This window comes from Ooceraea biroi, chromosome 7 (genome assembly GCF_003672135.1).
Source record: "Ooceraea biroi isolate clonal line C1 chromosome 7, Obir_v5.4, whole genome shotgun sequence".
NCBI lineage: Eukaryota > Metazoa > Arthropoda > Insecta > Hymenoptera > Formicidae > Ooceraea > Ooceraea biroi.
In genome coordinates this window covers 14,287,828-14,314,124 of record NC_039512.1, presented here as the reverse complement: position 1 = coordinate 14,314,124, position 26,297 = coordinate 14,287,828, and the positions used below count along the sequence as shown (strand labels likewise).

Genomic DNA, 26,297 nt, shown 5'->3' with positions numbered 1-26,297 from the left:
CGCCAATTACTTTGCGCGGAACGAGTGCGCAGGGGTGAATCGCGCCTTCTCTCTTTTATGAACCCTCTGCTTCTGCTCCAAATCCGTCCCTTGGCGCAAAGTGATAAAGCACCATCTTTGCCGCACCGCGTCACGAACGAGCGGGTGCATGCCCAGAGGTTTCCAAGATGGCGAAGAAATCGCAGGCGGAGAAAGCAGCACAAAACGAGGAGACTGCAAAGAGCAACGACGACCCGATGAACGACGACGAGGAGCCGAACTTCAGCGACCCCGAGGGTTTCGTTGATGATATCAGCGACGAGGGTAAGTTGCTCCTGACTCTCTCTTCGCCATCCCCGATGCGACGTCCGCACTTGCCGCCCGCAAGCATGGCGAGCCTCACGCTACGAGTGCGGCATGCGCGATTTGATGCCCGAGAATCGTGCGTTACTTGCTCAAGAACATCACGGTCGATGCCGAGACATTCTGAGACATCGAGCAAAAAAGTTTCCAAAGTCGAGTATCACTTGCTTTCATCCATGCGGACCGCCAACGTGACTTAACCTACAAATCGATTTAGCCCGCAGCGGTTTTTTATTTATGCGCTATTCCCGGAGCTGTCATTTTCGACGTAAGCATATGTCGTTTGTTCTGATGCCGACGATTATTTGACTCCGAAAATGTAGAGCACTGCAATTACAAAGAGATAATTTGGAAGTAGGTTGGTCAAATAGTTTTTAAAAATCTGGTAGAATTAATATTTTGAGTAAATACTTTCGGTTTCAGAGTGAATTATTGCTGTGATAAATATTGTATATAACACACGTCGTCGTGAACTTACAGAGCTGCTTGGTGATATCTTAAAGCAGAAGCCTTCGGAGACAGATGGAGTGGAATCTGTGATTGTCGTGGATAATGTACCTCGAGTGGAGCCTGACAAATTGGAGAAGCTGCAGTCTGTTATCAATAAAGTGCTGGGAAAATTCGGCACTATAGTCAACCAGTACTATCCAGTGAACGAGACTGATGGAAAGACAAAGGGGTCAGCAATCCTTTTGACAACTTTGAGCGCACTTTTTTAAAACAAAACGAAAATAAAATTCATCACAAGGCACTTTATACGCGAATTGTTTTACAGTTTTACACTGTTGTTTACAGATACATCTTCCTGGAGTACAACAATCATCTAAACGCGCTCACGGCCGTCAAGTCTACTAACAACTACAAGATTGACAAGTCCCATACATTCAAGGTCAATCTTTTCACGGACTTTAAGAAGTTTGAGGACATTCCCGAGGATTGGGAACCACCGACAGCTCAGCCGTTCAAGGCTGCAAGTAATTTGCATTACCATCTGCTCGAGCCAGATGCTTACGATCAATTTAGTGTTCTCAGCGGCAACGGGGCGAATGTGACGGTGCAAATCTGGCAGAACTCTGCTCCGGAGCCCACTTCGCTTGAGGAACGTAATGTAAGTAGTTTTATCTAACATTATTTTTATTCACGACAAAAGTTTTAGTAATCAACTTTTGTACATTTTAAATCTAAAAGAAGGAGACGAATTATAATTTTTTGTATTATGGCTATCGACTCTAACTGGTTTAGATTTGATAATGATCAAAATTTAATTAGTGTTTTTTTTATTCTAGCGCTGGACAGAAACATATGTGAAGTGGTCACCACTAGGCACGTATCTGTCAACGTTCCACAAGCTGGGAGTTGCGCTGTGGGGTGGTCCACAGTTCACCCAACAGGCAAGATTCAGCCAACGAGGTGTGGAATGTATAGATTTTTCACCGTGCGAACGTTATTTAGTCACTTATACTCCACGCACCGACCTCGGACAGGACCAGAAGCGTCTTGTGATCTGGGACATCCTGTCGGGCCAGGAAAAGCGATCCTTCTTCCCCGATGGATCCTCCGTCTGGCCGATCTTCCGCTGGTCGCACGACGATAAATATCTGGCGCGCATGGGAGAAGATGTTCTCAGCGTCTACGAGACTCCAGTAAGTCTTCATCATCAGATTAGACAACTATAATGCTTAATATTAAATAAATATCCGTTAATTGCAATTACGACTTGATTATCGTGTGCTTTCAATTTTTCAGTCATTCGGTCTGCTGGATAAGAAGAGCATCAAGATCCCGGGAATCAGAGATTTCAGCTGGTCCCCGACGGACAACATACTTGCATACTGGGTGCCGGAGGATAAGGATGTCCCAGCCAGAGTAACTCTGCTCGAAATTCCCAAGTGAGTTTCCAGTTTCGAATCGTGTCGAGGTTCTCATTCGCGAGAACGTGATTTTTTATCGGGCATTTTCTGACTTCCAGTCGTAATGAAATACGAAACAAGAATCTGTTCAACGTGGCCGATTGCAAAATCTTCTGGCAAAAGTCTGGCGATTATTTGTGCGTGAAGGTTGACCGCTTCGCCAAGCGCAAAGAGAAGACGGAACAGAAGTATACGGTGAGTTGTTACTCTAGTATAATAAATTTCGCGCAAAGCCAAAGCTTCGATTGATCTACATTCATCAGAGGTTTAAATTTTTTTAACACTTTTAATCATGATTTCTGTGTACGTGCGATTTTTGCTAAAGATCAATGCCTTTCGGCACTTTACAGGGTATGTCATACAATTTTGAGATCTTCCATATGAGAGAGAAACAGATTCCTGTTGACAGCGTGGAGATTAAGGAGCCGATCCACGCTTTCGCGTGGGAGCCGGTCGGCAGCAAGTTTGCCATCATTCACGGAGAGATACCCAGCGTGAACGTTAGCTTCTACGAAGTTCGATATGGTCATCAGCCCGCTCTTCTCAGTAAGCATCTGTCTTATAATAAAATCTTCATTATCTCCTATCCATTATCTCCTATTATTCCATTTAATTAAATTAATAACGCGTCAGTCTTCGTGTTTCATCGGTTTAAATCGCTCTTTGTCAACAGAGAGATTGGAGAAGAAAGCTTGCAACCATCTGTTCTGGTCGCCGTCGGGTCAATTCATCGTCCTCGCTGGTCTAACGACGATGGCTGGTGCTCTAGAGTTCATCGACACCAACGACTTCACCATCATGAACTCTACCGACCACTACCAAACTTCGGACGTGGAATGGGATCCCACTGGCAGGTAAATTCACACAATTTTCGACATTGCGGTTTGTGCAATGAGAGAATTTCAACCGGCAGTTGTTGCATTATTTCTTGTAATCAATTCCAGGTACGTCGTCACGGCGGTATCCGGCTGGAAGACCAGCGTTGACAACGGTTACTGGATATGGACGTTCCAGGGCCGTATCCTGAAACGAGTCAACTTGAACGCGTTTAATCAGCTGCTGTGGCGGCCGCGGCCGCCAACTCTGCTCACGGCGGAGCAAATCAAGGAGATTAAGAAGAACTTGAAGAAGTATTCGGCGCAGTTCGAGAGCAAGGATCGCATGCGGTTGACGCGCGCTTCCAAGGTACATTTAACGCGCTCGTGATTTTTCTGGAATTCTTCTGAATTTCTAATCGATTTTCTAGGAGCTAATCGAGAAGCGTTGCCTGCTGATGAAGGCGTTCGAGGAGTATCGCACGAAACGTATCGAAGAATGGAACAATCAGAAGAAACGTCGTCTCGAGTTACGTTGCAGTAAGTGCCTTCCTTTAATATTTAAAATTCAATATTACAAGCGTACAGGCGTTCATGCTGGCTCAATTTGGTAACTGGAAAAATTGGAATTAACATTCCCTTATTCGCGTGCTTTCAGATATTGATACCGACGAGCTGGATTCTGATGCGAAGAACGTGGAGGAGGAGGTCGTGGAATTTTTCGTCAAAGAGGAAACGTTCGTGATCGAGGAGAAATAAAATCCCGTTGGGTACACGTCGTTAATCGCCGCGCGCCAGTTGCCAGATCTTGGAAATCTCTAAGCCTTCAAACACTCCATCTGTTGGTTTCCATCTGCAAAGTGTCGCGATATTGATCGTCGCTGTTATCGAGCGGTAATTGTGACGAGTCGAGTAACGCGTTGCAATTATCTCGATTTGTGAATCATGTGTGGTGACGGACAATCACCCTTGTATTATTATTACTATTGCTGCTACTGCATCTGGATCGAAGTCGATTTTGTGTGCCCGGTGTTACGCGCAAAACGCCGACATCGTAGCAATATCAAATTCTACCACATACCTTATAGAATAGCCTGCGAAGAATGTTTAATTGCGCCACCGAATCTGCAGTTCGCTCTATCAACTACTTTACAAAATAAAAATGACGATTTATCATTTGAAGCAAGGGAATTTTATGGAATTTGCATGTGAAATTATTAACTGATGTAATAACTAACGGACGATTGACGATAGTAGACCACGCTTTCTTTGATCCCTCAACGGAAGTTGTCTCTCAGACGTTTTATATACTTTCCGTATATAAAATCCGTATTCGCCAATCTGTAGTCGCACCTTCCGATTCATCCGTCCCGGAGTGACTTGGAACGAGTTAAAATTTTTAGAGTCTAGGTTATTATTTAATCATCACAGGAATCGTAACGTTGAATCTTTTATTCGTTATCTTGTTCGTAACGCGTCGCGATGAATAAAATTAAATAAATCTAGAATGCGAAAATGTGTTCCGCGGCATGTTATGTTTTCCCAGCTTTCAGAAGTAATAGCGGAAGAAGAGCACAATCGCGCACACCCAAGCCGGCGGTATTCTGTCCTGTTGTGAAAAAGTCTTCCTCGTGACGGGCTTAGCGCAGGAGAACAATCGCGTCTGCTCCTCGTGCAGCGCATCTTGCAGCTTTTCGTTCTTCGTCACAACAGCTATCTGTGTCTCGAGGTCCCTGTTCACCGATCTGTAACCTGTAATCAACCATTGTGCGAAACATCATTTTCAATTTTGAAACAAATTAACATTTGCTAACATCGTGTTTAGTTTTAATAAAAATTAAAGATTCCTTACCAAAGTTTGGCGAGCCTATGAGAGTCAACGAGGGTTTCTGCTGACCCGGCAAGATGTACCAGAGACCCTTGGCGTGATACGTCCATCCTGGTTTCATGAACTCCCATAATCTTATCCTTCTCTGTTGTGCCATCCTCTCGCACAGGTTGAAGAAGGATTCTTCTATCCTGGTATACGCCGCTGGAATTCCTCCGGCGATTCCTCTAGCATCTGGAAGGAACATGTAATTACGATAATAAATATTAATTTGTAAATATTTAATAATAACATACTGAAGAAGCCATTGGCAGTGGGATGTGCTGTCAAAAAGTGGCATGTCGCTCGACTATCCCCGAGTATAGCTCGACTATATTCAGAAGTCAGATTGAAGTAACCGGTTGCCAGTTTGAGTGTCGCTCCTGCTGGAGCTACTTGCAGTAGCTTCAATGTTACTTCGCTGTCATGACAGATGTTCAATTGGCCCATTTGTACTAGTGGAAATACCCATGTGTCTGCTTCTGCGGTATTGAAAAATTAAACCTTCAAAGTAATGTTATTCTAAATCCGATCATTTCAATTTTAATCTCTACCAGTGAAACGTCTTTAATTATTCTTCAGGCAAAGTTGCATAATTGATTGTACCTGCTTTATCAAGATTAACACGCTTCTCTATCTCACTCTGGAAGAGTGTCTGAATTCGGGACGCGGCTTCTTGGGTAAAGATTTTCCGCGATCCTTTGTAAGGATGGCAGTCCACAGCAGGATTCAGACTCGTATTACCGTCTGGTTGCAAGAGGAAACTGAATTCCGCCACTTTCTCGACTAGTTTGTTGTAGAAATCGCAAAGCTCCTGGCAATCCTCGATGACGAAGTATCGGTCCTGCCGATTCGTGAAATAGTCGTTGCTAAGGTTCGCCCTGATAATAATTAAGAAATTACATTTAATATTAAATGTAATGTAAATTTAAAATTACAAGAAAACATTTAATTCATATTTGGACACAGGCGCAATCATCACGTAGCTATCAACTGACCCACTAATGATCAAGTCGTCATCAATCATATATAGCTTCATGTGTTGCAAGCCGACGAGCTCGTTGAAGCGTTCGGGCATTGTCGCCTTCATGACGCCGCGTAGTTTCGGTGTGTGATACAGGAAGACCTTGCAGCGATCTCCGTACTTGTCCTTCAGCAATGGCTCTAGCATCTTGCGGGAGTTGTGCTTACCACGGGAACCCCTCATGTAATCCATCAGAATCCGCACTTGCACAGTGCCACCGTTCATCGCTTGCTCTATCACGTTGACCTGCGTCCAGAAATGAAATAATAATAATAATAATCTTGAAAAACTGATTTCAAAGATTGGAAAGTTATTCCAGTTTTTATTGTAGCTTTTGTAATAAATTATTCCAGTTTGCATTGTCTGTTTGCAGTGTCGAAATAATATTCGCGAGATTTTTCACTCAAAAGATTCTCAAAGTTATACTCTTAATCATATTTCTCTTTGTTGTACCTACTAGTTCGGTCTCTAAGGCACCAGTACCTATGTACAACGAGGCTAATGTGATTCTCTTCTTGGCGTGCCTGCATTTTTCCAGCAGAGTGGAGTAAAACGTTTCTGGCTCGTGAATTATGGTTATCTGTCGTGAAAGACGTCTATTAAAGTAAGATACATACATTGTTCACCAAGTTCTGTAATTGGTTTACCTTGGAGCCATTCACTGGGAAGGCGGGAGCCACAGTGCACAGCCAGGATAGCGAGATAGCTTCCTGTTGCATATGAATATCCACGTCCCTCAACTTTTCTTCGTCCAGCATCGCTATGTGCATCTTGTGCCTAGCAAACAACGAGCGCACAAAGCAAGTCTTCACTTCGGCTGTAACACCCAGTAATCTCGGTTCGTGAAACCTGGAATACATGGACAGGTAAATAGATTGTCGAAGCAACGCCAAGCTGCAACAGATAATTACGGATAATTATCCATATGACAATTGCATCGCCTAATTACATCGTAAATTATATTATTTTATATAAATGACATTCATTATTTATAGCGAAATATTATGTATCAGTTGCTGTTAATTATATAATTATAAAAATTATGATTTCTTTTGCGTACTTCTTCAAATGTCGAAGAAACACTGAAAATATATTCATGTTAATTTATATATTTATTATAATTGTTATTATGTCATTTATTTCCTATCTAATACGATACAGTGTTTTTACACGAATTCTCAATTCTCTCTGTTCCTTTTACGCGTCAAATACGTTTGATTGCATCTCGAACTGACGTATAGGTTAATTTAAAAATTGCAAGGAAATGTGACATGAGGCACGTTAAGCAGTTATAAAAGTGATTCTCACATACCGTTTAAAGATCCGCAGAGCCAAGCTACACATGAGGAGATACTGTCATAAATACTATATACTGCTATATACAAATAAACAAATTATTCACGTGCGCGGCTCGAACTTTCAACGTTTCGTACTTTGCTGCTTCGCATCGTTCGTGATCGTTCGTGATCGTTCGCGTCCAGCAGTCCATGAGTCCAGCTCCAGACTCCAGTCGCGTCGCTGTTTGTATGGGTTTATTGTGCGCGTGTTACGTACGAGTACAACAAAAATGACAGATTCTTGGCGTTTGGATATTTTACCGTGCGAAATATTGTTGGCAATTTTTGATTATTGTGATGTAATTGATTTGCTACGAATCAGTCAAGTGTGCAAACGATTTAACGAAATTATACACACGGATGGAATATGGGTTAAGAAGAGCAACCGATCAATTGTTACGAATCAAATATCAGAAAGATTTCGTAAAATGTTCGTTATGTTTAACCTTTACGTCCTCTACCCGAATTTCAATTGATTCTGGAATTAGGCTTTCTCTATTCGAATTTAAATCGCAAACAAGTCATGCAGCATTCTTCAGTGTCTACAAAATATCAGTGTCTGCAACAGTTATGAAACTTATTAAATACATAGACAATTGTGAAATTTCTTTTCAATTAATTTCTTTCTTATTTGATCTATTATTTATGTTTCTTATATATTCAATTTGATAAACGCCGCGTGTATATGTATTTATATAAGTGCTACTCGTATTTATAAATACATTTGCAATTTGAAAGGCTACATCTATATAATAATTTGCATTTGCATTTGCATTTTGCATAAGCACATATGTTGAGAGATTTACGCGTGATTTATTTTTCAGATGTAATCCAATATTGTTACCACGCAACAAGTGTTTTGTATCATATAATTGGCAATATGGAAAGTATAAGAAAAATTTCATATTCTACAAAAGGAGAATATTGATGCCATGGCTGCAAATGACAAAGGAGATGCTCTGGTGGTGCGGTGGCAATAACTTTGTTGGTATTGAACGTAGGGATCAACTGACACAGAAAAATAGGGACGAAAGCTTTTCTAGTCACAATCTAATGTACATGCCAAAAGAGTTCTCGAAATTTGTCCTTTGGAAAAATTTCATTATAAGTGGCCATAGGTGCGTTATTTAGATCGAATATTATTCATTATGATGCTTCTCCTTTTTTCCTATGATAAATTATTTCATCATAGAGACTCTTTGCAGCGATGGCCGCATAATATATTGGTTGGATACGTCATGCAAAACCGGACCTCGTTTGCGTATCCTGACGTCAGTAAAAAATGTTCATCCGTCCTACATCAGTGCCATAGATGCAACATCGCGGAATGTCATTTCAGCTTCGCATAGTATGATAAGGGTGAGGTTTAAATAATTGCCATGCGATATAACGATAAGGTAAACTATAAAATCCGTTCTTGTTTAGATTCAGAAGAATATAAGTACGTTAGCCGAACAGTTGGACGAACAGTCAGCAAACCATCACAGTAAATCTGGGGTTTGTATAGGTATTAAGGATAGAGTGCAATCGCTCGCAATTGATCCCACGGAGACGAAATTCGCCGTTGGATCAGGTGGATGGACCGACTTTCCGCCCCTTCACATAATCGATATTAACAAACAGTAAATATAACTGATAAATATAACCAATCGTCGTCACGTGATGTATGATTGAATATGATTTTATCTAGCGATATTACAATTTGCAACAAGCTAATAGAAACATTTTAGCCACATGAGCGCAATGGTACATAAATGGAGGCACGGCGCTGGAATATTAGACATGGTTTGGGACAATCCCCACACTTTGCTCACTTGTGGCTACGACTCGCACATTCGAAAATGGGATTTGAGGTAAATTGAAATTTCTGTCTTAATGGAAAAAAAGTTTCATTGAAAATCCAGTATCCGGGAAATCCGCGAAAATTGAAAGTGTAGGAAGCTAGTTATAATTGTAAGCTAAAACGCTGACGATTATGCCTTCAGAGTCGGGAAATGCGTGAGTTCATGGGCGGATCCGAATGATGCAACGCTATATTGCATCTCGTCGGATTATCAATATACCATGATTACGGGGACGCAGTATACTGAAATGGCAGTTCTGTGGGATCAGAGACAAAGAAATTTCGTTCAGGTTTGTATCAATTTCGTAAATTGCGTACCTCGCAAGTTCATTGTTCGAACGAGTGTTCTTTTCGAAATTTCCAGGTCTATTACGTGAATCCACGGTCGGCATTCCGAAGCAGTCCAATCTATTCTCTGAGGTTCGATAGTAGCCATCTGTATTGCGCTATGGATCGATACTTGGTCGAACTGAACTTCTCGGACCATTTGTGCCAAAAAAATGATTATAAAATGTTGTACAATCTGTACGATAGAAACTGTGAAAAACAGATGAGAACAAGACGAGCAAGATAAAGATATATTTTAAAAATTGGATCGTCTAATGTACCTGGTGGAAAAGTGGCATCAACAATGCCAATGGCATAGACGAGCAAGATACATTTGAGAATACGTTAAAGAATATTTTCTAAACTACTTTCACGACAAGAAACGACGAAGGACAATGTTATTTTTATGAAAACTGTAATTGCAATTTTAATACAAACACAGAAAAAATAATAATTATACTGCAACAATTCGACAATAGTTTATTATTATTATTATTATTACGGTACACAAAAGCAAAGACAATAATTTTCCGCATACATATATAGTAACATTATATATTTTATAACAGTTTTAAAATATTTAAAAAATCAATCGTTCGATATTGACATGATAAACGATACGTAACATGATATTAACATGATAAACGAACGTTGTTGGATTATTGTGTGAGTTTCAGCATTCGCTTTTATATGGGCAGCTAAATTTTTTAAAACGGGAAATAGTTCTAAATATAACGAGAAATTCAAATATGCACGAATATTGCGATATTGGTCATTCCGAACAAAACAAAGAAACAATAGTTATTTTTATTATAACTGTAATATATCGTATCCTCATCCTCGTATTATATTCTTTCTTCATCTGAGTTCTATTTAAAAAAAGATTTACATTTTTTATCCCAAAACCAATATTAAGTATCTTCTTCTTAAGTATCCTTTTAAAATAATCTTTTAAAAGATTGAAAATACGATCTCTTTTTGTAAAAAATCTCATCAAAGCATTGTTCTAATCATGTAGTTGAGGATACCGCCGTGCTTGAAGTAGGTCAAGTCAACTTCGGTGTCGAATCGTGCAATCACCTCGAACTTTTTGCCATTATCAGTGTTCACTATAATCTTTTGTCCTGGTTGACAATTCTCGGGAATCGCGATATCATATTGCTCGTAACCCGTTAATCCTAAGGACTCCGCATTTTCTCCAGGAAGATATTGCAGTGGAACAATACCCATACCCACAAGATTCGATCTGCGAATAAACAAGAGTACATATAAACAATTTTAAATACAAACATACGTTTATTTTAAATAAATTAATTGTTAGTGAAAATTTTGTAAAAATATAATTTGATATTTGAATGCGATTAAAATAATAACTTGGCAAGTTACCTGTGTATTCTTTCATACGATTCGGCTATAACTGCTCGAATGCCAAGGAGATATGGTCCTTTAGCGGCCCAATCTCTAGAAGATCCGGACCCGTATTCCTTGCCGACCAAAGCGATCAGAGTCGTTTCATCTTTTGCGTATTTCTCAGCTGCGTCGAATACGTCCATCTAAATAATAACCATGTCTTATAATTACCATATAATTGGCAATATTAAAATTTATAAACTTTATGATTATATAAACGCATTTGACAAATTACTCTTGTCTCATGTCAGCTGAGAACAGAAGAATATACCAATTCGTCATGTTAAATCGCTGAAGCTAAATAGAGCGAGCCAACAACGCATAAAGCGAGAACGGATATGTACCTCTTCGTTAGTTGGAATGTAAATCGTTCGTGGTCCCGCTTTGCCAATGAATTTATTCACCAAACGAATGTTAGCGAATGTGCCCCGCGCCATCACGGCGTCATTTCCTCTGCGCGAACCGTATGAATTAAAATCCCTCGGCGTTAAGCTGAAAATCAGAATTATGAATAAGTCAGTCATTAGACATCGTTGCGTTTCATTATTGCGTCGTGTTTATCAAACTCACCCACGATTCGCCAGATATCTGGCTGCTGGCGAATTACGCGCAATGCTACCTGCTGGACTGATATGATCGGTCGTAACGGAATCTCCAAGGTGCACGAGTACTCGCGCTCCCTTGATTGGCCTTATTGATGGTAGTTCCTGTAAAGCAACATATTTTCTTATCACACAGTAAGAAATATTAACGTGACTGTAGCCTGATACGTGATTGATATTATCAATATCTGGTTTAAATAATTATATTAATGTTTAATCATTATTAAGAGTGAGTATATAACGATTTGTCACGATTTGAAACAATCTGTTGATGCAAAGAAATACTTTACACTACAAGATCATTAAGATGTTAAGATAATTGCCATCTACGAAAATTTCATCAACGTCAAACATTTACGTGTGCTCGTAGTACAAAACATTCTTTATTTTTATTATACATATAGTACGATTAAGTACATATTAGTCTATAATTCTATATATAGAATCTTTTACGAAATCTGATTACTGATCTTAAAAGAAAAATCGGATCGATTCTGTCGAGTTTAGAAGAAAACAAATCAGAGATAATAGAAACGTATTATATTTAGAATATAATAAATTGGAATTTAATTCTAATGACCTTCTGCAAATTGTCGAAGTATGGCGGATTTTTAATGTACGTGGAATCAGCGTCCCACGGATACAGTTTGCCTTCAGGCGCTACCAAGTTCGCCCAATTACTGCTGCCATGTTCAATTTTACTATAGACTTCTTTAAACATGGCTGGAATGACATATTTTTGTTCAACAGCTTGAATCTCTGACCTGGTCGGCCATATATCTTGCAAGAATATTGGGGTACCGTCAGATTTGCGACCTTAAAAATAATAGAAATACCACGTGAACGTGTGCTTTAGTTAATATAATAATAGTTAATAAATAAATAATGTTGTAATTTAAAGAATATTAAAAGTCAGAGAAAATTGAAATCAAGTTTGTTAATTATCACTTGATAACGACCGGAAAACTCGGTCGAAACGTTGTGACTTTAAGTAATAAATTGCCAGTTTTGGTCGGACTAGAAAATAAAAGATTCTATTATTGAATTATTATTATCCTGACGGAATACAACGGATTCTGAAATAGTTAATAACATTAAAATGCAAAGATTTACAATTTTTTCTAAAGAAATACTTTCCTTTGTTGGAAAAAAGATTATAATATTCCTTACCTAAAGGTTCCTTCTCAAAATCGATGTCCACAGTACCAGCAATAGCATAAGCTATTACTAAAAGTGGGGAGGCCAAATAATTTGCACGAGTATTCGGATGGACTCTACCTTCGAAATTTCTGTTCCCTGACAAAACTCCACAGCATACGAGTTCATTCTGTAAATAAATTCAAAAGCAATTTAACAATAAACAATTTCTCATACGTAACAATTATTTTACTCAGATATTAAAATCAAGTAATGTGTGTTAAATCTACCATGATTAAAGTTTTAAATCCGTTCCGTTTATCTCGCCCATCAATAATTCATAAAAACATTTACCGTACCGTGCGTTCGATTCGTTAAAAAATTGAAAATCGTCAACTTAATAATATATTATTAGATAGAATTCGGAAATAAGAGTCGCGATTAAATTTCTTACTTTTTCTATAGTTTCAACGATAACGTCAGACAGTGGTCCACTATTTCCGATGCAAGTCATACATCCATAGCCCACGATATCGAATCCCAGCTTTGCCAGAGATGGAATTACTCCGCTTTCCTCGAGATAATAAGTAACAACTCCCGAACCAGGTGATAATGATGTTTTTATGTACGGTGCGACACTCAAGCCAGCTTCCACCGCTTTTTTAGCGAGGAGACCTGAATCAAAGAGATGTAATCTATATGATTTCTGATAATACTTAACATTCATTCTTTCATTCTTGATACTTTCATAAAGTATCATATTGCACAAGGTTAATATCTTTAATACATTAAAATTCAATAGTACTGTTTAACTCTTTTTTAGCTTTTTCTCAAAGAGTTCCAGAATTATATAACATTAATAAAAAGAGCGATTAACAAATTAGATAAAAACCTTATATTTAATGACTTTAAATATGAATTCAAATTAAATCAAAATCGCTCTTTAAAAAATGATGTTAACTTCATATCATTGAGATTAAATAATTCTAAAGAGTTTGTTTGAGATTCTTTTTCCGTAAAGAATTTTAAATCTTAAAAACTTGTCTAAAGATTTTCTTTCCAAGTGAGGAAAATATGCATTAAAGCTGATGGCGACACTCTTGACAAAAAAATATTTCGATAAAGTTATACAATTCCATTTCCATCTGCGGAGAAACGGATAATTTTTTAAGTATTTAGAAATCAATTAGGCCACGTGATAACCAAGCAACCGTTGCAACAAGCGTTTTACATGAGTCATAATAAAAGATAGATTTCTATAATAAGCTGCAAATATTATATTGATCATAATATACCTGCTCCAAGCATAACGCTCGGATTGCTCGTGTTTGTACAGCTCGTAATTGCCGCAATTACCACCGATCCGTGCTTTAGTTTGTAATCTTTTCCTTCATAATCAAACATTCCTATGGTATCAACCTTCGCCTTAGTTAAACCATAGCCCTTGAAGCCTATCTGCAAGAAAAATTCGCCGCTGTATAAAGCATTTTCAATAGAGAGATATCAACAAAAATTTTATTATCTATGTGTGTGTGTGTGTGTGTGTGTGCGTGTGCGTAGATAACAATAGGTGAAACTCATGTTTAATGATTTTAAATATGACACAGCCATTAATAAGTTTCTGAGAAAGAATTTGTGTTTTCTTAAAATTCAATTTCCTATCGTTCTTAATGAGCAAGCTCATTAGCAGTAACAGCGCCTAAACATTAAAATATGTCTAGCTAAGTTTCTCTCCTTATCATAAAAGATAAGAAGATAATAAAAGAGAGAAACGGACAATATTCGAGCTTATATTTCAATTCAATATTATATATATATATATTATTTATATTCTAAAATTTATATATGTGAAAAAATTTACTCATTGATTATACACTATTGCGTTAAATTGAACAAATATTATATATATAGACAAAACCAAGAATCTATAAAAACATTTATTATTAAAACTCTAATAAAACTATTTTATTTTACATTCTGCCTTTAGCGGCTCTTCTATTTGTTCTTCAATTACTACTTCTACTATTTTTGCAATAAACTATTTTGGGAAGCCATAATGAGATGCAAGTAGCTTTATGTCAAAAATCACACAAGATTTGTTCTTCATTAACGATTTAACTTGTTGTTTTGTTTAAGTTGTTCATATCATTGATGATTAATTAAAAATTAATTAAAAATTCCGCAATTTCGGTACTGAATGTATTACGCCATGGTACAGCAGAATTCATTGTCCGATAACGATTCGCTGAAGAGGCGGTTTGCGCTAGCAAGGATATTTAAGCAATCACGAGGTCTACGACCTCGTCCATCACCTCACGTATGCATATTTTAACAATGATTGAACAAAAATAATTTTTGATGACATGTATTGTCAAACTTAAAAAACATCATTAAATAAACAATTTGTACCATCAAATATCAAAACGATAACGCAACATGAATTTTTAAGAAAGAATGGTGATAAAAATATTCAAAAAGTAAAATGTGAAAAATATTCGTAACAATTAACATATCAAGCAATTCTGAATTTGATAAATTTGTTTTAATCGTAGCGCCATTATAAAATCGAATATCTGTTCACATCCTTATCTAATGATGTATATGTTATTTATATATCATCTCTGTTTTATAGAAACAGCTTTCAAATTTCCTTTAATCTTTAATAAAACGATCGAGATCTGCTAAAAAAAATATATTTCTTTAAAATAATAATATTTCTTTAAATAATTCGGAGTTATATTTGATGAAGAATTTTAAACATTTTTTCATCCTGATAATTTATGACTTTTTATAAAGGATAAACAAAATCATTTTTACAACAAAAACAAGTCAATGCATTGAGAGTTTTTAGATGATTTTATAACTGGACAATGAGAGTTTATTATGAGGGATTAAATTTTCCCAACGAGTTTTCCTTAAACAGATTTTATTAGAAAAACTTTCAACGAAAACGAAAAATGAAAGAAAGAATTTCGTAACTGAAAATTGCCAAACGATAGTTTTGTTATCTATTGCCAATATTGACGATTCTTTGTCTTTATTCAACATTTGGAAAAGACATAATAATTTAAAAGAATTAATAGTGAATAATGAAACTTATACTTTCACGTACACATGCGCATACATGTGTACGTCAAAGACCAAATCAAATGTAACATATATTCATCAATAAACATAAAATATAATTACTTACATAAAAATTATATGAAAATAATATATATATATATATATATATATTGTAAAAATATATATGTAATAATATATATGTAAAAATATTATAAGCAGACACAAAAAGCAAATTAAAAGTCAGATAAAATAAAATAAATAACATGCATACGATATGTTAAAAAATATCATAATTAAGCTCTTCTGTAACGATTTTGCATTCATAAACTATTCATGTACTTTCACGCAAAAAAGATATAGATATAAATAGAGATATATTAAATAGGAGATGCAAATTCCTTCTACTCTAATGCCTTGGTCACTAATACAGTGATAATTTTTTCAGCAACAATTATATACAGTTAAACATCTACCCTTTAAACAAAACTTTTTCTATTTTCCATAAACTTTGCATGGCCATTAGGATACTTGTGCCTATGATATCTTAATGAGACTGTATCAGCATGCAAGTCAAACGATGGCTCGTTTGCAATGAAATGTGTGAACTTTGCAAAACGAAGTAGTATGCTGTTGTATCAGCAATTTCAGCGCGAGCTCTGAATACGTCTTCCAGAACTTATGCAAAGTGCGATCAAAGACTTCTGTCTTCTCCAACGAAACGGATGTATCGGCCGATTGACGGGTACGTGAACAAATGATTTTTTCTCTCCTAAATTTTCAACTGTCACAACGTGCACACTTTCTCCTTACATTCTGAAGAAAATTAACATATTGCGTAAGTAACACCCAGTGATCGAAAATATATAATATTTTAATACATTTCTGAGATAAAATATTAGGTGTGCAAATTAATTCGGTCCTTTTTTTAACAAGTTCAGTCTTTACTTTCTTTTTTTTTTTGAGAGGAAGTTTGTCAGCTGATCACCGAGATCATCCAATAGATGGAAAATTAGAAAATAATGACGAAGATTGACATGTTTATTATTTTTTTTAATATAAGGCACAATTTCTTCAAAAAACGCACCAAAGTAATTTACACACCTAATAATTTTAATCGGATATACGATTGTTTTTTTCTTGTATAATAAGAGTATCATTTATGCAATTTTTGTGTAACTTATGTAATACTAGAAAATTTCTATGACTTCCATAAATGAAATGAGAAAAATGTGCCGTCATGTAGTTACTAAAGTTTGTTGATTTCAAAATAAATAGAAAGTCAGAACAAAGCCTTTTAATCTTGGTTTTATCAAATAACAATAACGTGGCTAATGAAAAGTAATCTGGTCACAATTGATTAGTTTCATTCCATAAATGCCGAAAATATATAATTATAAATAATAATGAATAATTAAACTTAAAATAAAGATATAAAGCTCTTGTTTTAGTGATATAATTAAAATACGTAACAATTTGTAAGAATTATAAAATTTATAGCAATTAAAAATATAGAATATAAGAAAATACAAAAATACAATGTCGTTCCCGAAAATATTGAATATTTGATAACAATCTGTTGTGATAAATTCGATAAACCTTTTATTTTCTAATTGTTAATTAATGGGGAATAATTAATAATCAGAAATTTTCATGTATTACCGGAAAAATTGATAAACTAGTCAAAAAAATCAGCATACATATTTATAAAAATATATAAAACATATATATCTCATTAATTAATTCAAATCGTCTTGATCGCTAAATATAATCACAAATTGTGGAATTGAATTTCAGACGCGAGAGAAATGTCAGCTTTATGATTCACGATGGGTGAGTTTCTTCGGCAAATGTCGTTGTTATGATAGGCCAGGTAACGCGATGCCAATGTTGAACATTTCGAATAGAAATCGATCGACACGTTCTTAAACTTGTAACAGGCATTGTTTCTGCCTGTTGAATGATCATTCGTCGTGATATTCTTACGAATCAGCGATCTTCTGACAGATAGTGCGCGCGAGGTAAAGATATTTAATTTAAATTTTTTGTTCGTATAATACATCGGATAAAGTAATGTTTAAAATCTTTTGCTAATCTAAAAAGCTAAGAACAAGTGAATATAATGATATAAAACTCGCATAATATAAATTATGTATAACTTTTCTTGTATACATTTTATTCATTAAAAATCTGTATAATCGTACATTTTTGTTCTCAGAAAATATTTGTATAGCTAATATAGCTACAAGTAAGACTGCAGCCTATTGGTCAAATAAGCTAGAAGAGTGTGGAGGGGTAAACGATATAAAAGGGCCCGACGTGTGCATGCGATTCATAGTCTGTCAGCGCGCACTTAACGTTAAGAACAAATTTTTGCTCTACAAGGAAGACGATTATGAATGTTGAAGCTGATAATGCGAAGAAATTGTGAGTAATCCCGATAAAGTGTGTTAAAACTAAATAACTAACACATTACTATCATAAACAATATGATATATATGTATATATGCATCGACAATTTCTATATATTAGTCTTGGGCGCGTGAAGGAAGAAAAACTTGGAGCAGAATTTACAAACTTGCATGCTAGTCATTTAAAATTCCTATATAAAAAGATGTACAATTTTTTAAGCAGCTTCAGGAAAAAGATGAAAAACATTGTTCTTTGCCCGAACAGCCAAGCAGTAAAACAGCTTAGGGAATTACTATTGGAACCGATCACATCCGGTGATGATCGTGAAGAAAAATCTCACCGGGTGAGATTTGTCCAATATCGAATCCCTCTACTTCTACCGTGTGACACTTCATCTTTGCATTACTTTTTCAAGATATTCTATTATTATTATTTTCGCTGCTAAGGACTAATATAGATCTAATCATGTGTAACAAGCAATCGTGACTAGATCATATATTAGTTCGTAATGGCGAGACGTATCGTCGCACCTGAGGACCGCTTAGGATCAGTGCTATCTCGTGCATTTATCTTTGGTGATTTAGTTTCATGGTGAATTGACAACACATAAAGCTAAATCAACGGAGTAAGATGTTCGAGCCACATCGTAAAATGTCATCGACAAGGTAATGATGCATGTGCACCGTTGATTAATATTGAAGAGTGTTCTTAGTAAGATAAAGTAAAACATGGATATATATATATATATATATATATATATATATATATATTGTCGGTTAGCATGTTTAATTGTACTAAATTCGTAGTATATACCATCGTTTCGAAAAATAATTCTTAAAATGATGAAGTTCGAAGGAGCTCTTACTGTAATATGTGAAGATTAATATATACATGTAATATCATATCACAGTATTGAGTTACCTCGCTCTTCGTTCATTGTTTACATCCTCACTCACGGGCTCTATTCTATATAATAAAAAACATTCAGAAGAACCGCGTTTTGCTCTAACTTGTACAATAAAGGTACAGCATGAGATGAATATAATCCAGTTTGGCTTGCATTTGAAATCCTCACTGGGTGATATTCGTCGCTTGCATGTACGGACTAGTCATCTCTGTTAGAGCGTTCTTTGTCCGATCAGCCGAGCAGTAAAACACCTTAGGGAATTACTATTGGCACCGATCACACCCGGTCGTGAAGAAAAATCTCACCAGGTGAGATTTGTTCAATATTAACTTGCGGGTTCTTGTGAATTATTATTACAGATATTTTATACGTCATCAATAATTACTAATATTATACATGTATAATTTATCAATCGGATAAGACATGATAAGACATTGAATATGCGCATTAGATAAAATTCGTTCGACAATGTAACGTATAGAAAAATCGTATAGAAAAATGTTTGAAATAATATACCGACCTTATTTACGAGGCAATTTCTGAAATCCATTTGCATGTCGGACACCGCAACTCTATCGTGAGGTCTCTTAGGTCCGCTGACACTCGAAACTACCGTGCTTAAATCCAATGTAACCACTTCGGAGAAGATTGGGTCTTGACGCGGATCGTCGTAGTTCCTCAACATGCGTACACTTGTAAGATATCTCTCAATCCTATTAATATGTTCCTCAGATCGACCTGAAGTATTGTGAAAGAGAAAGCAAAATTTATATAAAAAATATTTGTGTTATCGTACGTAATCATCTCACCTGTTTGTCTAAGATACGTTAAACTTTGTTGATCCACTGGGAAGAAACCAACCGTTGCTCCGTATTCTGGACACATGTTAGATATGGTAGCACGATCGGCGATACTCAATTGCGCTACTCCAGGTCCAAAGAACTCGACAAACTTGCCGACCACTCCGACTTGTCGAAGATTCTAAAATATAATTATAAAATATAATTTTATTATAATTACTTTGAATATTATTAAATCCGTAACTGCCATATTTCTTCGTTAAATGTACGTTAATAATTTATTTTCTTCTTTTAGGAAATAAAGGAAGAATGCTATTGCTATAAAAGTAAACATTTTTTACAAGATGCGATTGTAATTATAAGGTATTTATAAGGTAATATTAAAATAAAGTAATTATACAGTAATTCCTGTTCTTTTTTAAATAATCAAGTTAAAGAAAAGACGTGTTACCTTTGTAATAGTAAGAACAAGATCAGTAGATGTAGCATACTGATTCAATACACCGTCCAATTTGTACCCGACGACTTTTGGTATTAACATAGAGATCGCTTGACCGAGCATAACGGCCTCTGCTTCAATACCACCAACGCCCCATCCAAGTACACCCAAACCATTTACCATGGTAGTGTGAGAATCGGTACCGACTAAGCTGTCGGGGTAGAGAAGACTGTTGGAATCAAACACCACTCTCGCTAGATACTCCAAATTCACTTGATGCACGATGCCACTGCCGGGAGGTACAATTAACATATTCTCAAATGCTTTTGCACCCCACTTAAGGAACATAAAACGTTCCTTGTTTCTCTCAAATTCAAGCTCTTCGTTCTTCTTTAGGGCGTCCTTGCTAAAATAAGTAATTACACTCTGATTTATCATTACGTCTATCATAATCTCTAACGCGAGCTATAGCATGAACATTTTTTATCTAAAATCTTTCCATCTTGTTTATGCAACCTTATCGAATAGTAGTACATAAAATCTGCTTTCACATGTGCATGCAATGTTGCAGCGACATTAGTGATCTCACGCGATAACCTCTTGTCCTTAGAAATATCATTGTCATATCAGTGCATGTTCGCAGTGAACCGTACCTTCTTGTAAAATCAACCTGTATCGAATGATCGATTACAAGATCTGACGGGCAAACTGGATTAATTTTATCAGGGTCACCGCCGAGTCTTTTCACTGCATCTCTCATAGCAGCAAAATCCACTACCGCTGGTACTCCAGTGAAATCCTGTTTGTAATATAATAATCATAAATGAGTGTCTGCATAGTTAAGATCAAGAAAAGGCTTAAAGGCTTTTTACTTGTAATATAACTCTCGATGGCTTGAAAGCCACTTCAACTCCATCTTCAGTCTGATTATTTTCCCAATCTAAAATTTTCTCAACGTCACTTTTTGTTACTTGAAAATTGTCACAGTTCCGTATAGCGCTTTCCAAGAGCACTCGGATAGAGAATGGAAGTCTGTCTGTAAGATCGAAATTAAGTATATAATAAAGTGAATATATCTTACAAAGCAAAAAGTTCAAAAACTATTTTACCATATTTTGTACCAAAACTGCCAATATCGTAATATTGGCACTCCTTCGATCCAATTTTGATTGGCTTTAGCAGATTCTTATATGGATTTATTCCTAAAATGTAAAAAATATTATTATATATTGTAGTTCTCTCTGACTTTTATTTAAAAACTTAATTTGCTAGAGAGAATTATTAAAAAGAAATTAACAAATCATTAAACAAAGTACATTTAATTTTCTACCATGCTTTATAATCATCAAGATCAAGAAAAATATCAAATTTGACAAAGAATTAAAATTATATTATTTTAACTTGACATACAACTTATTTACTATTATCTATTACAATATATTTTTAAAATTTTAATTTAATATTTCACTTAAAATTCTATGAATTTATAAAACACATATACAATGATGCGTTATCCCACATGACTAATCATATTAAATTCTTAAAAAATGATTGAAAAAGTTTCACATTTTTACATGCGTATTACAGTATAAAATATTATACATATAAGCAAACTGTGTAAATTTTTAAGATAATATTTCTTTGATATTGCACTTTTTCTTATGAATTAAACTTAATTTAAAACCCTTAATTTAAAAAATTGTCTTTATTTGTACGTATGTTGCAAACTCATCATTAGTTGAGACAGCTATAAGTTAAAATACTACTAAATTCGAATACCGTTAGTGCAAAAGCGCAAATTAATATTTTTCACTGCAAGAAATCGATTTAGCATAATAATGCTGTGATAACAAATCCGTTGTCTTCAATCGTTTATGTATTTTTCCATAAAATAACAGCAACAAACAAGTTCACGTCTCTTCACTTACCAGCCATGATTGTCACTGTACAAGTCACGTCGGCCTCCGTGCATGACATGTATATAACGCTTCATACTGGGTGTCCAATAAATACAATCACACGCTATATAAAAGCAAAATCAACTGCAATCTCTGTCTCAACAATCTTTAATAATATAAATGACATAAACGAGACGAAACAATTTTGTAAACAATTTTGTGAGATTTTATATTCAATGGAATATGAAGTGTAATATAAAAAAAAAATGAGATGAGAAATACAACATACAGCTTGTCGCGTTACGTAATGACCGCACCTTTATAAGAGTTCAACACTCATACATAATTTATACATTCACAGGGCTGCTAGTGCTACACATTTAACGATTTAACAATGCGGCGGAAAAAGTGCAAAGTTCAAGCAGCGCATATTAACATTCATTAAACGACGCACGGTATATAAGTCGCGAGATTGATCACGTGACACATGGCGATAGATCGCGACTGACGCGAACTTCAAGCGAGAGCGAGACCCGTGCGATAACGCGATCGCGGATTTTTTTAACGAAACATTCAGTGACAGCGACAATTTTACGTGCTTATCTGTTTTGCCGATGTTACGCGCGAATTAAAAATGGAGCGAAATTTAGAGAAGACATTGGATGATACGTAAGTTCCTACAGATTCTATGCTGAATATAGGTTATATCCACTGTTACAATAATTGCTTACAATAATTTTCGTATAAGATACAAGCTCCCAGAATGCTTAAAAATTTTTATGGCTGACAATCGCATTTTGACCTTGCAGATACAATCAAGAAGGCATTGTTGGTTGCATCTTAACGGATCGTGCAGGCCTCTGCTTAGGAGGTGAGTTGTACAATTATAAATAGAAAAATGGGATTATAGATAATAGAAGAGATGAAATGTGACAAAATAGAGCGTGAAACAGTGAAATAAACTTAAAAATCATTAACGAAACATGCGGATTTAAATAAACCTTTAAGTTAAAGGCAATGCATCGAGCGACAGCGCAGGATTAATAGCAGCCGTAGCAGATCAAGTTGCAAAACTGGAGCCCAAGTCAGGAGTACCGATTATATCCCTTCAAAACGACAACAGGTAAGCTAAATGTAGTGGAAAACAGAAATTATATATCGTTGATGATATATTGTTACGCAAACTTTGAATTAATTGTAGGCATTGTATTATACATCGTAAGGGGCCTGTTGTTGGTGCTATATACAAAGATGTATCGACTTGAGATAATTATTGTTCTTATTATATAATTATGTACGTGACTAAAGCTCATTCATGTCCGAAATAACGTATCTAGTAATATTATTTAGGTATCCTATAAGAGTTATTAAAAAGGTTAATAATAAATTTATACTATAAGCATTCATATGAAAAAAAAAAAACAGTTATTCTTGTTATACATGTAGCAATCTATATATATTGTAATAAATTCGAGAGCATTATTTTATATAAAATAAGTTTTGATATATTGTAATCTTTTTAACGTTTACAAGATCGTCCGTAACGTAACGTAGTTTCTAGTTAATTTGTACATAATCGGAATAATCTGCAACGTAACACGCAAGGTCAATCACTCTTCCTGTGCTTATTTCTTCTTTCGTGCCATTTGTTCGTAGCGAGCTTGATTAACTCGTAATGTTCATATATCCAAGACATGAAGACAATCGTAAACATCACTACGCCGATCAGTAGATGTAGTAATTTTTCCGCCGGAAAGAAGTAAGCCTAAGTGTTAGAACAGAAAGGATTACACATTAACACGGATTTTGGACATACGAAATATGTAGCAAAATGACTTTGTGGATACTTTACATGCGAGAGATTTGTGATGAGAGCCGTGACGAGCAAAGACGCGGAAAACATCGGCTTAGGTACCAGTCCACGCAAGGGACGGTAAAAGGTGTCGCGACATCTTCGATTTATGAATATCGCAGAGTGTATGATTCTCAAAGTCATGTTCACGCAATTACCGAAGATAAAGCCGACCGGGCCAAACCAAGTGGCGAACAAGTAGGACGCGCCCAAAAACGCGATCGATTCGTACACCATAATTAGATTGCTCTTGTTTATCGTCGCGCTATCAGCCGTCGCGTTGGTGTAACACTCGGTCACGCCGTTAATCCCCAAGAGCAACACGGCGAGACAGTGCGCCCTTAACAAGAGGACGGGTAAAGGTAAAATTAATTTTGAGCCACCGTATAACCAGAGCAACGTGCTCGAGTAAGACTGGCCGAATACTAGAACAATCAGACCGATAGACGTGACGGTCGAACATAGGTGTGTTAACACGTTCACGCTCTCTTGTATCTTTACCTGAAAAAGTATTATGGCTCAGCTAAATGCGCTCGGAAGGTCGCATGACATAATATCGTAAACACATGAGAAGCGGACTCACTGGATTCTGATCGGATATTGCCTTGTCCCTTTTTACCATCTGCGTGAAGTAAAAGTAACCGCTCTCCTCGATTGGACGGAAAATAAATCTAGCGGCTAGCGAGCCCAAATTATTCACAACCTCATAAGTACCCTTAAAAAAGTCAACATTATAAGTTATAATAACTAAGTCAAGCAACAACTTTTTTGTTTTTTATATATATTAAAAATATTAAGATTTTATCACACACACACACACACACACACACACTGACGTGTATGACCGTACCTGTTCCGTGAACGTCAATACTGGCATTATAGTCATAATCAATCTCTCGCCTTCCGTTAAAATTTGCTTTAATATTCCTTGCCTGAAGAAACTCCAAGTAAGAACAGTTAACTTTCCATCCAGATGTGAATCCTAAGAAATGACGAAGAATAATATTGTTTTCAAGGAATAAAATCAAGGAAAAAAAAGACATTTATACGTACATTATTCTCCAGCTGGCCCGGTAAAAAGTCACTTAGGGCACGGAAGGGAAATTCTCTCACCACGTATTCGTCGCTACTATCCTTTAAGGACATTCTTCGTTTCTGTGTGCACTTGTCCAACTTTGCAATATAACAGTGGAAGTACACGTAGTGACTAGTCGTGTAAAATATTGCCGCAACAAGTTGAGCTATGCCAAAGGCGAGTAACGCATTTTCCGGATTATACAATATCAATGGGACGAACGTCATGGTGCGAATGGCAATCATGATGGTATCCAGAATTATCTAGAAAAAATACACAAGGTGTCTGCAAGGCATCAGTCTTGCAAAACAAATCGTCACGTTTCTTCTCCTTACTTTAAGTCTAACAAACAGAAATGCGCTTGCGACTAATTGGACAATCAGGGAAGACAACTCTATGACGCACGACAGCCCAACCGCCCAAACTGCAAATGTGTAGTACAGTGGTAACTCCTCGGCGGTAGAGAGCACGAACAACCAAATGTATCCAAACAAAAGGGACATTACGACGCATATGGGTACTCTAAAAAATGTTAATTAGACTATATAATTTGATTAAACAGGAAGTAATTAGTTAGACGATAGAAATGGGGAGGAACTAACGTTAGCCAGAGTAGATTCACGACTTGAGCCCAATTGTGCTCCGCCGTATTAGTCAGACATGCTTTCATGAATGGTTCTCGTGACAGGAACAGTATCATAGATTCCAGTAATAACAATCTCACGTTAATGACACCTAAGATCGCTTGGCCTACGTGCCGGACAACAAATGCATTCAAAACAAATGTAACACAGCGGCAGAATATCTGAAAGAAGAAACGTCTCTTTGAAATTTTATGCGATACCGTATTCATTGAGCAGGAGAAAATGAAAAAGAAATAAAACAATATGCACAAAAACATAAGAATGATCACTAAACTCTTACATGTTTTCTGAAGCAAACAAGATAATTGAAAGGAAACTGTCACTTCATGGTACATGATAAAATGTAGTAAAATCTTTTAGAGGTTTAGATAACTCATTAATTCACATGTTTCTTGGTCGACAGGCTAGAGCAGCCTGTCGTTCATGAAGACTCGGGTCTCGTCTACGGCATACCTGAAATATAATGTTGAAAGACGCGTTCTCCAAACTACTTTTCAAAATGTTCGGTGGCATTTTGAAGCTAATTTGATTGAAAGCATGGATACTTGGTAGATTCCCGCCGGAAGGTGAAACGTCAAGTTTCAGGTGCAGTT

The 26,297-nt window shown here is 36.2% G+C and overlaps 6 protein-coding genes across 10 annotated transcripts in view; 3 read left to right on the top strand and 3 right to left on the bottom strand.

The window, feature by feature from the left end:
* Positions 1-110: 110 nt before the first annotated feature.
* Positions 111-4,255, top strand: LOC105285460 (eukaryotic translation initiation factor 3 subunit B). The gene is made up of 11 exons (XM_011349720.3): positions 111-303; positions 823-1,021; positions 1,138-1,450; positions 1,629-1,985; positions 2,089-2,231; positions 2,312-2,447; positions 2,603-2,798; positions 2,926-3,106; positions 3,197-3,437; positions 3,499-3,607; positions 3,726-4,255. The coding sequence occupies exons 1-11, from the start codon at positions 168-170 to the stop codon at positions 3,824-3,826; spliced, it is 2,112 nt and encodes a 703-aa protein (XP_011348022.1). The 5' UTR covers positions 111-167; the 3' UTR covers positions 3,827-4,255.
* Positions 4,256-4,501: 246 nt separating this feature from the next.
* Positions 4,502-7,406, bottom strand: LOC105285128 (CDP-diacylglycerol--glycerol-3-phosphate 3-phosphatidyltransferase, mitochondrial). 3 transcript variants are annotated; one of them, XM_011349218.3, is made up of 8 exons: positions 7,271-7,406; positions 6,606-6,807; positions 6,416-6,538; positions 5,933-6,204; positions 5,541-5,815; positions 5,192-5,416; positions 4,920-5,129; positions 4,505-4,819 (listed from the first exon to the last, which is right to left on the bottom strand). In XM_011349218.3, exons 1-8 carry the CDS (start codon positions 7,300-7,302, stop codon positions 4,617-4,619), a joined length of 1,542 nt encoding a protein of 513 aa, XP_011347520.1. In that variant the 5' UTR covers positions 7,303-7,406; the 3' UTR covers positions 4,505-4,616. The 3 variants fall into 3 exon arrangements, with proteins under 3 accessions (XP_011347607.1, XP_011347520.1, XP_011347445.1); XM_011349143.2 differs by having other exon boundaries at positions 6,606-6,852; positions 7,271-7,378; XM_011349305.2 differs by lacking the exon at positions 7,271-7,406 and having other exon boundaries at positions 4,502-4,819; positions 6,416-6,554; positions 6,606-6,746.
* Positions 7,407-7,493: 87 nt separating this feature from the next.
* LOC105285264 (F-box/WD repeat-containing protein 4) lies at positions 7,494-9,930 on the top strand. Its single transcript, XM_011349413.3, has 7 exons — positions 7,494-7,725; positions 8,120-8,413; positions 8,501-8,654; positions 8,721-8,917; positions 9,026-9,148; positions 9,281-9,428; positions 9,503-9,930. Exons 1-7 carry the CDS (start codon positions 7,526-7,528, stop codon positions 9,710-9,712), a joined length of 1,326 nt encoding a protein of 441 aa, XP_011347715.1. The 5' UTR covers positions 7,494-7,525; the 3' UTR covers positions 9,713-9,930.
* Positions 9,923-22,255, bottom strand: LOC105285339 (cytoplasmic aconitate hydratase). 2 transcript variants are annotated; one of them, XM_011349522.3, is made up of 15 exons: positions 22,015-22,146; positions 21,345-21,437; positions 21,108-21,271; positions 20,889-21,034; positions 20,248-20,641; positions 19,806-19,977; positions 19,517-19,734; positions 13,910-14,069; positions 13,069-13,289; positions 12,648-12,804; positions 12,058-12,293; positions 11,446-11,582; positions 11,220-11,367; positions 10,852-11,018; positions 9,923-10,711 (listed from the first exon to the last, which is right to left on the bottom strand). In XM_011349522.3, the coding sequence occupies exons 1-15, from the start codon at positions 22,067-22,069 to the stop codon at positions 10,459-10,461; spliced, it is 2,721 nt and encodes a 906-aa protein (XP_011347824.1). In that variant the 5' UTR covers positions 22,070-22,146; the 3' UTR covers positions 9,923-10,458. The 2 variants fall into 2 exon arrangements, with proteins under 2 accessions (XP_011347824.1, XP_011347901.1); XM_011349599.3 differs by lacking the exon at positions 22,015-22,146 and adding an exon at positions 22,164-22,255 and having other exon boundaries at positions 9,925-10,711.
* Positions 22,256-22,591: 336 nt separating this feature from the next.
* Positions 22,592-26,297, top strand: part of LOC105284718 (ragulator complex protein LAMTOR5 homolog) — an 8,069-nt gene continuing 4,363 nt past the window's right edge. The window contains exons 1-4 of one of the 2 annotated variants that reach the window (XM_011348572.3): positions 22,602-22,802; positions 22,943-23,004; positions 23,142-23,256; positions 23,335-23,557. In XM_011348572.3, the coding sequence (XP_011346874.1) occupies positions 22,768-22,802; positions 22,943-23,004; positions 23,142-23,256; positions 23,335-23,398 (276 nt within the window). In that variant the 5' untranslated portion in view covers positions 22,602-22,767 and the 3' untranslated portion in view covers positions 23,399-23,557. Of the gene's footprint in view, positions 22,803-22,942; positions 23,005-23,141; positions 23,257-23,334; positions 23,558-26,297 lie in introns of those variants that run through there. The other variant, XM_011348490.3, reaches the window with a different exon arrangement.
* LOC105284841 (protein RFT1 homolog) lies at positions 23,621-26,217 on the bottom strand. The gene is made up of 8 exons (XM_011348672.2): positions 26,158-26,217; positions 25,663-25,865; positions 25,396-25,582; positions 25,039-25,323; positions 24,836-24,967; positions 24,569-24,700; positions 23,986-24,486; positions 23,621-23,898 (listed from the first exon to the last, which is right to left on the bottom strand). Exons 1-8 carry the CDS (start codon positions 26,215-26,217, stop codon positions 23,740-23,742), a joined length of 1,659 nt encoding a protein of 552 aa, XP_011346974.1. The 3' UTR covers positions 23,621-23,739.